General features: G+C 40.5%; 1 protein-coding gene across 2 annotated transcripts in view; it reads left to right on the top strand.

Annotated features, from left to right (window-relative positions):
* Window positions 1-14,355, top strand: part of LOC117956916 (phosphorylase b kinase regulatory subunit beta-like) — a 44,344-nt gene that overhangs the window by 24,997 nt on the left and 4,992 nt on the right. For both annotated transcript variants that reach the window (XM_034892305.1, XM_034892385.1), the window contains 4 exons: window positions 842-957; window positions 5,674-5,737; window positions 9,471-9,566; window positions 11,129-11,326. In XM_034892305.1, the coding sequence (XP_034748196.1) occupies window positions 842-957; window positions 5,674-5,737; window positions 9,471-9,566; window positions 11,129-11,326 (474 nt within the window). The remainder of the gene's footprint in view (window positions 1-841; window positions 958-5,673; window positions 5,738-9,470; window positions 9,567-11,128; window positions 11,327-14,355) is intronic.

Raw genomic sequence — 14,355 nt, 5'->3', positions numbered from 1 at the left:
CCCCCCCCCCACACACACACACACACACAAACTGCCACTTTTTTAATGATTCAACACCTTTAAGTCATCGGACATTTTATATCTCTCCCTCTTAGCTTTTAGACGCAGGGTCTCTGCAGCTCTTTGGGGACAGGTGATAGATACGAGAAACTGCCTAACTCTGCTAATTATTATAAAACCAGGAGGCCATCGTTTCGTTTGGTGATGAAATCAAGGACACTGCAGAGGATTTTTTAGAGTCTGTAATGAAAGCGCTCATAATACAAACTGCGCTATAAATGAATGTTGCGGTGTGTGTCCATTCAGTGGCGTGTCATTGGTGGATGACAAGCCAAAGAAGCCATAGCCTCACATGCTGCCACACTTAATAATTAATTACATCATGTCTGTAGCTGCAGGGACAGGGAGAGTTACGCACCTCACCCCAATTCAATACCATAGGTCCCTCATTACTGTATATATGTACGTATGTGTGTGTAAGTGTGTGTGCGTCTAAGTATGTTTACCACTTGCAGCCCTGGAATTATGAGGGCATGCGTGTGTGTCTGTATGTGGAATAAAGGCATGTCAAGGCAGCTTTATTTGTGTAGCACATTTCAGCAACAAGGCAATTGAAAGTGCATTACATAATGCACTAAGAGAAAATAAACATTGAAAATTATAACAACTGCTAAAATTTAATAAGACACATATATGAAATACAAGAATAAAAGTTACAGTAGACTGTAAGAAATGAACAATTACTTTAAAAAACCATTTTAAGAGACTGTGAATGTGTGCGGGTGTATTGCTTCCAGAAGGGCCCATGCCTCCCTGTGCTGGACGTGTTTTCTGTGTGCAGGTTTCCTTCATCCAGAACCTGGTTTTCTGTGTGGAACGAGCCTACAGGGTGCCTGACTACGGCATGTGGGAGAGAGGCAGCAAATACAACAACGGCAGCACAGAGCTGCACTCCAGGTCAGTCAAAGGAATAAATGTACTGTAAACTTAGCTCAAATGGGGGTATTTACAGGTTGTTGTCAAGGGAATAGGCTACATGCTAATATCCACCACGGTGAAAAAATTGTAATATTAGGGTAACAGTGTGATAATAAAAAGGTAATATATAGGTAATAACTTGTACTTACCAAATAAATAATTGGGAAATAATCACAGTAATAAGATTGAATACTGGGGTAATAAGGTGAAGTGAAGGTAACAGATGTAATGGCATGCATTTACCAAGGTAATAACTAGGAATGGGTTTGATGATAACACATGTAAATGTGGGTAGTGGTAATATAGTTATATTGACATTGTGATAACATGATGGTAATGGGGTAAAATATGTTGTTGTTCTCACAGTATTTTAGGCTACTATCAGCGTAATACCTTCTAAATTATATAAAACTTATGGAATTTCAAATTGGTAATTACCATATTATAATGCTGAAATGTATCCACCCTTCATGTTCCAAATATTTCTCTTTTGTTTCAAGGTAATACTTTACAATTTATATGTTTTAATCTTGTGACTTCTTACCTGGAACCACGTCTGGTACTTTCTGTGTAATAACCATGAATCAGTGGTGCAAAATGCAAAAACTACCTGTTTCTATTTTACATTATCTTCAAAAAATAAACCGGAGTAAACTATCAGTACCAACGGCAGCAGACTGCTAATGCATCTGGGACCTAACAGAGACCCAGCAGCCATGGCCAGGGATGATGGGATAATATAATAGTGCTTTATATTGAACTATGGAGAGAGGAAGAGATGGAATGAAAGAGGATATAATGGAAGGAAACCGTGGCGAAGAAGAAAGAAATAGCGTGAGTTAAAGGTGAAGGAAGGGATCTAATAGAAACACAGGAAGTTGCAGGTGGTATGAAAGCGCCAGAGAGTCAAGCAGTGGTAGAGGTGTGGTCTCCTGGCCTTAAAGATGTTCTGATTGATGAAATGGTTGGCCATTCCACTCTTGTTTGCCATGTCTGAACATTTCCAGCAGACCAGTGTTAAAGGGCCACACTGGACACAACAGAAGGCTTGGAAGACTTTGGGATTTTATCTTTTTAAATTGTACTTGTATTGAACTTGAGTTACTGTAAGCATTCATAAACATAGACCTACCATAAATATTTGATGTCTTTATAGGTATTGACAACGGAAAGGAAATCTGCGTATAAGGAGTAGTCATTTTCATTTTTGAAGGAGTATGTGCAGGGCTTTAAGTCGACATCCACCAACACACCAAATGCATAAAAATGAAGTGAACAGGTAACGTTGTGAAGTTATGCCTCCACATTATTATTATTTTTATTTTAGCGCTATCTCTTATGTCTTGTATTTAAGCTGAATTTAATCAAATTTGATCTGTGAAATAATTGGAAGGGAGGAAGCAATTTGAGATTTAGCACTGATTCGCTAGTCAAGGGCTTGTCCTCCACCAATCAGATTGGTCATTAAGTCCGACTGCCCGCCCTCCGATTCAACAAGTCAAATCGGCTAAGAGGACGGCCGATGGCTCCTCCGGCGGACAACGGCCCCGAACACACCAATCTGACTTGAGTCACGGACCCCACCAGAGTGTCCGACGGCCGATTATCGGGTCGGGGGGTCAGGGCCTTAACAGCCCTTCTAGGGACGGCCATTGGAAATTAGCAACAGCTACACATGCTGTGATGCTGTACATTGGAGATGTGTAGCACACATTTCTGAGCCTCTGTCCCTATTCAAAAAATATGAAATTAATAATAGCCAGACCCTCCTGGGCAGCGCTGTGGAGGAAGGTCTTGCAATGCAAGACTACTTGGTCAGCTGTATCTTCATCCGAGTGGTGCGTTAGGTTTGGCAAGGACTGCGCCACATGTTAAAACACCAGCCCTGTCCTTAGCCAGCGAGCTTTTTGGTTACGTTCTCCTAACTGATTTATCATTCAAGGTTGAACAAGCCTCCCTCTCCTCCCTTAGTGTCTTGATAAAGATCCTCAATTTCTACCATTTCTTATCTCTGCACAGCATGTTTTTATTCTTTCTCTAACAGTCCAAGGCTGTTGGCAGTAGCTTGCCAAGATACCCTCGAGAAAAGATAACTCATTGAATGTAGTGTAGAAGCCCTGTGTCTTGCGTTTCTTGTGTTTCCTCCCCTTGAGGTCAGGCTTTTGATTGCCAAAATAGTGAGCTAGCTTATATATGTTGTTGCGTCATTTACATTCTGTACACAGTGAACTCTCGCAGGGGCAGATTTAAAAAAAAAAATTGTTCCATGTAAACAAGATCTGTGTAAATGATCAAATTGAGCAGTCACTTCTAGTCCAAGAGTGCCAGTGGGCACACTCAGTGGAAATGAACGGGAAAGGATGTGTTCATTTTGGCAGAGTATTCATATATCCATATCAAATCAAATGATTGCTTCTGCCTCATGTTTATCATCACAACCAGTGAAATTTTAGACTGGAGGATTTTATTTAAAGTGATGAGTTAAACATGGGGACATTAAAAAATATATAAGTATAGAACTGTGCTCATAAGTTCATAAATATGTCATTGTTATCTCTCATTCATGATTACATTTTTACATTTTCTGGAGCTTAAAACTATTTAGCATGTTGCTGATTATCTGGTAGAGAATGAAACGTTGGTCGCAAGAGAAGGTGCTTGTATATTAATGTATGTATACTGTAAGAGTGAGAGAATGTTGTTGTGCAGGCTACAGTATGAGCCCATGGACTAAAAGTCTACGGTAACATTTTCATCATGAGAATCTTTATCTCCAACTGTCAACTGAAGCAGTGCAACAACTGCATATGGAGCAACCGTCTACTTACAAATATTGTGTGTGTGTGTGTGTGTGTGTGTGTGTGTGTGTGTGTGTGTGTGTGTGTGTGTGTGTGTGTGTGTGTGTATTTCTCAGACCTAGTTTGAGCAGAGCTCTTTTCCTGGCTGAATTAGCCAGCCATGCTCTGTATTTTAAGCACTGATTCAGCCTTCACTAATGGTATTGAATGCATTTTCATATGTCAGCAGATCTACCAGCAGTCAATGCCAAGTTCCCTTGCAATCTTTCCCCCGCCTCATTTTCTTTTCTAGGGAAATCTTGGCCGGGTAAAAAGGGAATTAAAATGACAGTGAAATTGATTCATTCTAAGTCTGCATCCTAGTAGCCAGCCAGTGTGGAATTTAGGACACGTTTATTAAAAAGATCCATTATCTGAAGTAAACCTCAATCTGGGGACCCTTCATCTTTATTGAATCCTAAAATAGCAGTTTAAAGGACCAATATTTAATACTGACTGCCAGATTTTAAAATGGGTACTGCAGTCCAAATTCTAAATTCTGGAGACAGTGGTCTTCCTCCGGCCCCTCATCACCAGACTCGGCGCTCATGCGGGTTCCCAGGTCAGGAACGCTGACATGGTCACTTTTAGCTACATGTTGCCTATTCAGGTTCACCAACTGCTGGCCTTACTACTTTCCAGACCCCGTATAATATGAGTTAAATGGTAGCTTGGCCCCCATGTACCAAAATCAGTCCTTACCGCAGCGCAGAGGGTTTAAATCCAGCTTGCGGCCTGTTGCTGCATGTCTCTTCCCTTTCCTGTCAAATTTCTTACCAATTAAAGGCCAAAATGTTAATTCTTGTTAAAAATCCACTATGGAAAAAACATAAGTGCGCATATCCAGAATAATTTACTGAATTGTGTCAGGAATGTTTATCACAGAAAATAAGGTAAGCCGTTGATTTCAGGTAGAAACAATTTCACTTATACCATTTTTCTTCTTATTTAAATTTTTTTTTTTAAATGGGTCAGTTTGACCCAGACATCATACAAGGGTTAAAAAAGGGTTGGAATCATAACAATAAAAATGAAAGAAACATATACCCATTCTTCCATAAAGAGAACCTTTTCTAAGTTTATGCATAGATGAATACAAATTTGTGTTGTTGCAATGTATCTGTAATATCATTTACTATAGCAGCTTGACCATATAAACTGTACATTACACATTATGGATGAGTGTCAGTTTGTAATAAAGTGGGAATCCAGCTACGAGAATATTCCATAACATACCATACCTTACAATACAGAGCGAGCTATAAAGAACTTTAATTAGGCTTTACGGTTGTTTTGCCAAACTGTCTAACTCGATTACTCTATAATAATTCAATGTGAGTACCCAAATGTTGAAATTACTTAAAAAGCCCCATGCTGCCTCCATCTTTCATGTGCATTGCCGATATTTACCCGTGTTTTGTGTCTGGCCATGCTAGATGCCTACGTTTTTTCGGACGGGCAGAATCTGTTTTTGTTGATCCAGTTCTTTCGGGTGCTGCTTCCGTTGCTGAGGCACGCTGTGTTTGTGACCAAAACACTGACAGACGTCCTGGACCGGAGTGGAAATATCAAAGGAAAACATACTGGCTTCAGCATTGTTGTCAGAGAAGAAAGTATTTCAACTTAGCATGTTTCTTCAACATTTAATGACAGTACAGCAAAGATATTATATATTGCTTTTTTAAGTGCTATTCTGAAGGTTTTTTGGGGGGGGGCTAACAATTGAAAGACGCCATGGTTTCTATCACAGAACCACATATGCTGTCACTCTTATTATATGCATTATTGCAAATCTGTCCTTTGGGGCACCACTGCCATTGACCTCTGCTTGTTGTGTGTCTGTTTGTTTCTCCTGCAGCTCCGTGGGCCTGGCTAAAGCTGCTCTGGAGGCCATCAATGGATTCAATCTGTTTGGAAACCAGGTATTTGAAGGATTCTCCCACTCCTTGCACATTTCCTCCTTCTCCTACGAATCCCAGACACATATGTTTGTCTCATGTCTAATCCTGTCCCATGGCACAAGATCACATGATAGATGGACAGCCTTTTTCCGGATTCAGATCTGCAGAGGCCCATCACAGCTCAATGCATCAGAAAGATATGCTTGATGTTTGCATCCTGTGTAAAGACTTACCTGCGTCAGGATCTGAATTTATGACAAACCACATGTTTGTGTTTGGCTCAGTAGACTCAATGGCCACAGTTGTTGTTTGATCCTGGTTTCTCTCCAAATCTCCCTTACAGTGTCCATCAGTACACTTGTTTCTATTTTTTTGCCTGAGTGGAGGAAAGGACAACCAGGGAAATTAATTCCATCTGCTAATGGATCAGGAGATGAAGCCCTGAACTTAGCAAGCCTTCTTCCTTATTCTCTTTTCTTCTTGGTTCTCCGAATACCTATTGCACCTGAGGATTATTACATACAGGGCTGTCAGGAAGAGTGTATATTAAAGTCTGTTTGTTTTTCTCTCCTGATCAGCTACAAGATGAAGGGTTTAACTGTGCCTGCAAATGGATGTCATCAAGCTCAGCTTGGTGAAAGAATCAATTTTTAGAGTTAGCTGCTTTAGCATTTATCCATGCTGTGTGGGGCCTCTCTAACTCTGGGTGTCTCATCCAGGGTCTTGAACCTGCGTGAAGCTGGCCCCCCATGTCATCCAAAAATGATTAAAAACGCTGCTGTTCGTTTGTGCCAGTTTGTGCTGTAAAAAACATTGTTTTTGCTGTTAAGGAATTTAAGTAATTCAACTTTTCTTTTCCTGGCCTTTGACGTGATCCAGCCCCACATATTGGTCCAAATCTCCCCATAATGGTCTCAAGTGTTTGTGCTACGTTTGCTGATATGTGCTGTTGAAAATACATTTGTGATACTTCGGTGTTGATGTTATCAGTCTGTTACATGGCTCCTATTTGTGCTTTTTATGGAGATTTGGACATTAATGGAGGTTGGGGTGAGGTCATGTGTGTAATTAAGCGTAATAGCTTAAAGAAACATAGCACAAATGTTTTTTTTAAATAGCACTCATCAGCACAAACGATTGATTTTGGGGAGGTTTGGACAAATATTGGGGGCTGGGTGGAATCACTGGCCAGAAAATGAAAATTGAATTACTTTAATCCTTAACAGCACAATCAATAACTTTTACAGCACTAACGTAGCACAAATGAATAGCAGTGTTTTTAATCAATTTTGGAAGACATGGTTGACATGGGTGGGGCAGCTTCATGCAGGTGTCTCACCTCCATCTGTGGGAATGGAAGTGCTACAAGCCAGCCAGTTGCGTATTAATGATCTCTATCTTTCTTGATTTACCCGCTTGCTCTCATCCTTCCAACACCAAATGCAACTCCCCCAACCCTCTCAACCGGAACATTTAGTGCTTTCTGAACTCCGCTATCACAATTTACACCAGCTGCAGACTCTTGTGGGTGTGTGTCACATTTAGCCTTTGTACTAGATGAATGAACAGGCCTGTTGGTTTTTTCACGACCCCTCCGAATCAAATAACAAATGCAAAGACAGCGTCTTCTCCTCGGTGTGACAAATGAAACTGCAGATAAAACTGATCTCGCCAAGAAGACGATCCTTTCCCCCTTTAAAGACCAAGCTGTGTACCCACGGCTGGACAATCAAAACCTTACAGGTTCCACTTAACTTCTAAGTTTTATTTTACCTAATTCACACACATTGAACAGCAGGCCTGCCCACCCACCCCATGTATGTATGTGGAAGAGAGGGTACTTTCCTATGCTGACATAAATCTTTCAGTTTAAATAATGCACGGAAAGAGATGTCAAGTTGATGTACATTATGATCTTGGAAAGGGGTATTATATAATCTACATCCTGTCAACGTTTATTAGCAACACATAATAATAGTAGTGACATTTATGGCTCTCTGGCATAGACTACAGTAACCTGTAATTGACTCATATTATACAATCACATTTTCATTACAGACGGATGAGCGCTAGGTGGAAGGGGTAAGTGTGGTGGCATGGAAAAGTAGAGATGGAGAATAAAAATACATTCTTCAAAATATTACAGAATTTTTAAATTGGCAGTTATTTCATTAAACGTCATAGTTTTCTAATCTCTCTCCACAACACTTTAATTTATTCCTTTAATGGTTTTCTCTCTCTATTGCTTGAGCACATTTAGGTTTTTAATATCTTGCATCTGTTTAAGCATCTATTGCCCCTAGCTGAATTACAGACCAAAGGAATACCCAGAGTGCACTGCAGTTTTTGGAACCTTATCAGGCAGGAGTCTTGGCACGTGGCCTGTGTTAAATGTTCACAAAAAGAATGATAAAAAACGTTGAAGACCAATGTTTTAATGCACAATCAATCAGTTGAATTGTCCATTAAAGATACAATATTGTTGGTAACATGTTTGTTTTATTTCCAAATCTGAATATTGCCATAATATAAAATATAAAATAACTGTTTCCAGTGTGATACATGTGATCTTATTCCATGGTGTTTTTTGGGTGTTTTTGATTCACAAAGACTTTAAGCATGTACAAGTTCAACTACAAAAACCATTACAATAGCAGATATTGGATATTGGCCTCTCTACTCTGATTGCTGGGGTTTGGAGTATCTGGTCAATGGGGACCCGATGGGATCTGACAGGACCAGACGGGTTCGGTCTTATTTTTGGTCTTGTGTGCGTGCGCACATTTGAATAATGTCGGGCTATAAACGGGTTCAGGCTTTTACAAAGCTGTCAATCAAAATATACTTCTGAATTCTGTTGGGTCTGGCCTCGTTGGGCCTTGTCGGGTCTTGTTGGGGCTTGTTGGGTCTTGTCTGGCCTTGTTGTGCCTAACTTTTAAGGCACGACTGCAGCTCTACCGCCTGTTGTATGTTCAGCTGAACGAACCACTCCTTGCAGGGCCTTGAGGTCCTGTTTGGTGTGGTTTTGTGGTGTTCCCCATCAGGGCGCTCTCAATGCTGCAGGAGTAGAAACCGCTCAGTATGTGAGGGGATGACAGGAATACACCTCAAAAGTGTCCTGTGAAACAGTCTCTGCTTTACCTTTCCCACCACTGAGTCAGTATGCAGCGCCCAGGTCAGACCCTACATCTGCCTACATTGGGGGCCAGCAACCCAAGCCGTGCAAATTGTGACAGGAAAGCTTGCTGATTTAACTAAAAGCCCTGGCTGGAACTGTGTTGGAGGTAAAAAAAAAAAGTAGACTGGCAATATTCATACATAATGCATTTAAGTTGCATAAGAAACTGCTTAGCAGGTTGCAGGAGTGACTCAGTTGGTTTAATGTAAGTGCTGCTGATGGATGGGTGAAGTGGACTGGACCTGTTTTATAGAACCATAATGCCAGTTTGATCACTTCCTTTACTAAGTAAAAGTATAAACTGCCCCTCCTCTTTGTCCCCGAGGTGTTTAAGTGCACTGGATGAACACACTGCGTTGTAGTAGCAGCCCTTGGGTTTTGTACGTGAGGACTTTTGAAGTGATAGAAAGACTCTTGACTAGCTGTTGTTCAAGCACTGTACGTCAAAAACATGTGCAACCCTAACATATCAGCCGGGTTTTACAACGAAAGTGTATGTGAGTGTGTTTTGATGTGCACAGGTGTGATGAAGGGAGCGTTAAAGTGAGCCTTAATTCTTTTTTCTCTTTCCTGCAGGGCTGTTCCTGGTCCGTGATATTTGTGGATCTGGACGCCCACAACAGGAACAGACAAACCCTGTGCTCCCTACTGCCCCGAGAGTCCCGCTCACACGTGAGTTCATCTATCTATACGAGTACTAAATTCACCCTACAAATAACTGAAAAAAAACGTACAGAATAAAGCATAAGAGGATGTAAAAGGGGAGGGTTGATCCGTTGTAGATTTTAGAAAAACATCCAAAGTAGCTCAAATTGATGAAACAGCTGTTTTTCTGACTAAGAGGAGCCGCTGTGGGCAGAATCTCTACCAATCACAAAGACTAAAATAAATTAGAGGCCCTCCAAACATATTCCAAAATCTTCCATAAAATTGTAATTGTACACATCAAACATGTATACCACAGGGAGAGTCAATGCTACATTGTTAGCAATTAATGTGGATCCAAATAAAGGAATTAATAAACTACATACCCACTTCAATATGTCAGTGGATATCTTTTATTCAAAAATGTCCCCCATGGTGCAGCCGATAACTGCCCATACCCGTGCTATTGTAGGTTCAGCCTTGATAAGAAACAAAGGAAGTGAGAGGGGGCTGCAGCGCTAGAGGGAAGTAAAGCTAAAAAAAGGAAGGGCTGAAAGAAATAAGTGGTAGGTTGAGAGAAAAAAGCAAGAGCCAAACCATTCCCTTCTCTCCACTCCACTGATTGCAGACACTTAAATGATCACAACGACCAGAGTGACATTATAGCTGTGTGAGATTAACTTTAAGGAGCTGGAAGAGAGCAGTAGGGAGCGAGAGACCAACATGTGGAAAGCAAGTAATTTATTTTTGGAAGCTATGTTGTCTATTAATAAACCTTAAATATTCATGACTGAAATGGCCTAATATCTTCCGTTTCCACTGCTTAGTAGAGTAAACCAAACAAAAAATGAATTGAGAGAATTAGATGCCCATAAAAAAAGGTTTGTCAAGCCTGATAGCAATATTAATTCCCAAGGATTGTTCCAATTCAGACAGTCCTTGATAATAAATAAATAAAAACTCCGGCTGCTATGGTGTGCTGTTCCCAGCCAGGAGCTTTCACTGTTAAGATGGTAAAGGACATCTACAACTGTCTAATTTATGACCCTTTAGTACATAAAGATTTAGCCTGTGCTAAATCAACCCTGTCTCATAAAAATTACATTCCCATTCAACTTAACTGCATCTTAATGACGTTTTGAGGGAAGCGTTTGTTTCAACACATCCTCGTACCGTTAACAGGTACCGGTCAGTTTAAACACGTAAAAACGGGGTTGATGTTTTAAGTACTTAAGTTTTAACTACTGTCTGTTAAAAGATTATGGTTTTGGTTCAAACGAGTTAGTTTGTTGTTTGCAATTTACATTAAGTTATGTACGTACATTAAGTACTAACGTATGTATTGTAATTTAAGTACATTATGTTAACTTTACTGCTTGCATGCATAAGTTACAATAACTCAGCTTAGTCATGGTCATATGAATTAAACCTATTAAACATTTGTCTTGTAGTAACTCATACACTGTAAAACAAACAAAAACCAATCATAGTGGAAGAGAGTTTCATTTCAGTGATAAACCAAAACTACATAAATAAGTTGTGGTCGGGGGATTGTTATTAGTGTAAATGAAATCTTTTCTCCCTGGCAGAACACAGATGCAGCCTTGCTTCCAACCATCAGCTACCCTGCGTTTGCAGTAGATGACGATGCCCTCTACAGTCAGACGCTGGACAAGATTGTCCGCAAGCTCCGGGGCAAATACGGCTTCAAACGTTTCCTCCGTGACGGCTACCGCACCACCAACGAAGACAAGAATCGCCGCTACTACAAACCTGCTGAAATGAAGGTGGGTGTGGTAGGACACCTAAAGGACATCATTACTTTTTCTTCATCTTTGTTCCTTCTTTTGTTATTTTTCACTGTTTTTCTTTCTTTAATGCTTAAGTTAAATCCTCCAAATTTTAATTTTAGACAACAGGCCTCCCAGACTAGACCTGGGTGGGTTAGAGTGCTCCAGCATGTTATCATATCAGACAGACATACAAAAAAACAGAATATGTTACTTATCTTCCCAAATTTTTGCAAGACACAGCTGAGTGCCATTAGCGTAGCAGTTGGAATAAATATTTAATCCTTGGATAATATGCTCAAAGACAGCATAACAAACAGTAAAGGATCCAGGGTATATCCCTGGGGAACTCCCCTCTTCCACTACAGAGAATAGCCTGCTACACCACCAACTTTACAGACAGTCGTTTGAACTTGAGGTGATGGAGACTTACAAACAAATAAAACACAGCATTCATACTGAGATACAAAGGTATCTCAATCACAATTTGAGTTAAACCATGTCAAAGGATATCATGTTTGAAAATTGTACCCAGAGTTTACTTTAGGCAACCACTTACTGCAGAGGAAAAGGCAGCGGGCCAACGGTTGGCAGTGCATAACACCTGAAATAGTGCAAGTTGAAAGTGCTTGAGTGTGACATTTGAAAAGTTTCTGAAATTGTTAAGCCTGTAAAGGTATTATCCTTTTATGATAATGCTCAGAAATCTGTCTGACTTAGCCTCTCTCATTTCAAGTGTTTTAATCCCCCAGGTGTTTCACCCCCAATGGTAGTGTGTTTGTGCGTGTGAGTGAGTCCCTGTGAGTAGGTGTGCTCATGCATACATATGGATGTGAATGACAGTGCATTGATTTTCCTTTTCTGAATCCCGTGTGATCCCAGCCAAATAGCTCAGTGAGCATACGATGAGTGAATCGGAGGAAGGACCTTTAATGCTAAACATATCATTGCATTAGCGGCAGAACTAACATCCAGATTTAATGAGCTCAGAGAGGCAGATGGAGAGAACAGCCGTGATCTGCTATCATAAGTCAGAGGTGACAGGAGTTTGTGTTTGGTCGAGATGATGTTTCACCTCTCATCCAAGAGGTGTCATCAGTTCTTCTGTGGGGGGGGTCATTCACACTCACATGTTGTGCTACAGATTCACAGAGAAGTACAGGGATTCTAGTCCTCCATACAGAGTTCATAGATTTGAAGTTGGAGTCTTTCCCAAAATAAGGTTGCCATAAAGGCCGACTAAAGTCACCGGTTAGAGTGTCAAAAAACAACTAAATTGGCGCTGACTCTAACACAACTTGATTATATCCGTTCAATATTCATTTCCCTTCAGTACTGCGTCTGGGTTCGCGGTATATTCGTGGCTGAGTAAGATGACGTTGAGGCCGTTAAGGCGCTAGAGTTGTAGTTCCGTAACGGCGAAGGAAAAAGAAGAGTGCAACGCCATGGCGTCCGTTGTAGCAACTCTGCTGAAAATCCAGAAGTTAAAGCCCGGGCAGGAACAACCTTTTGTTTTAGAGTTTTGTTGATGGGCGTGATGTTGTGAAAACCAAATGTACTCTCCCTTTATTACAACTAGCAATTTATATTACTATTATTATTATAACTAACTTTCCTATTCATATTATAAATTGGTTAAAGAAATGCTGTTCATATAATGAATATATATATATATGTTCATAATATATGGACATTTTGAAGGTTTAATGTAACCCTAGCAAAAGAGGCGTATATTTTATATTAGAATGCTTATGTTGTTCAATATCTACATAATATGTAAATAAGCAACTCTTATGCTAACATCTTTGTGATATCAACTTTGTGATATGCCAGTGTATTGTTTTATGGCTTGTTGTGCTGCTTCCAACAGTATTGCTGGTGTAACTTATATCTACTGTATATTGCCTTTTACAAAGAAAATATTGCTGAATAATTTACAGAAGACATTGCTAAATAATATGTGTGTATGTATATATATATATATACACATATATACATATATATATGGATTTGAAGGCTTTGTTGCTGGCAGAAAACAGTTTTTTCAGCAGGACTTGACAGATTGCTGCTCACAGCTTTTACATCTGCTGTGAAGGGTTGGAACAATATCACTTTATCAAAAGATTGCTTTTAGCTGTTCTTTTATTTGCAGAAAGGAAGGCAAAACAAAAACTGCATAGACATTGGGAGTGCTTGCTTGATATGTGATAGAGGGCACTCGAGGGAGCACCAACTCTTAACCACTTAGACTGCTTTGCAACAAGCTTTCTTTCATCCTGCAGCTAATACGATACAAAGACCCTGAGGCAAGGAATTAGCAAAGAGTTTTTAATTCCTCAGTTCCTTCAGGCTCCAACCCGCCCTCAGTCCTACCGGCAGGCAGGCAGATTTGTAGTGGAAGACGATTCCAGCTAAGTGAAATAAATGTATCTCCTGATCAATCCTGCTGCCATCCGCCTTGCCTCTAATGTACCAACAGTAATATATTTGCTGCCACATCAACAAATACAGCAAGTTATAAGAATGCAGTTCTATAAGAGGAAACTGTGCCAGGTGTTATATTAAAGTTCTGATACTATGCTAGTTTTCAGGTTGTATTTAGAGGTCGTATCAGAATAGGTTTACATGGTTTCATTTTCATTTTACTGCTCATTGATGCAGCTTCTCCTTTCACCCTGTGTGTTGAGCTCTCTGTTTCAACTACAGAGTGAAACATCTACTACTACTACTTCTGACTACTAGCCAGTCAGAAGCAGAGTATGAGGGCCCTGACCGTACCTAGGTAAGGACTACTAGCCAGTCAGGAGCAAAGTATGAGGGCCCTGACCGTACCTAGGTAAGGACTACTAGCCAGTCAGGAGCAGAGTATGAGGGTCCTGACCGTACCTAGGTAAGGACTACTAGCCAGTCAAGAGCAGAGTATGAGGGCCCTGACCGTACCTAGGTAAGGACTACTAGCCAGTCAGGAGCAGAGTGTGAGGCCCTGACCGTACCTAAGTAAGGACTACTAGCCAGTCAGGAGCAGA

Source organism: Etheostoma cragini, chromosome 1 (genome assembly GCF_013103735.1).
Source record: "Etheostoma cragini isolate CJK2018 chromosome 1, CSU_Ecrag_1.0, whole genome shotgun sequence".
In the NCBI taxonomy this organism is placed as follows: domain Eukaryota; kingdom Metazoa; phylum Chordata; class Actinopteri; order Perciformes; family Percidae; genus Etheostoma; species Etheostoma cragini.
Note: the sequence above shows the minus strand (reverse complement) of the source record. Positions and strands in the feature narration are given on the sequence as shown.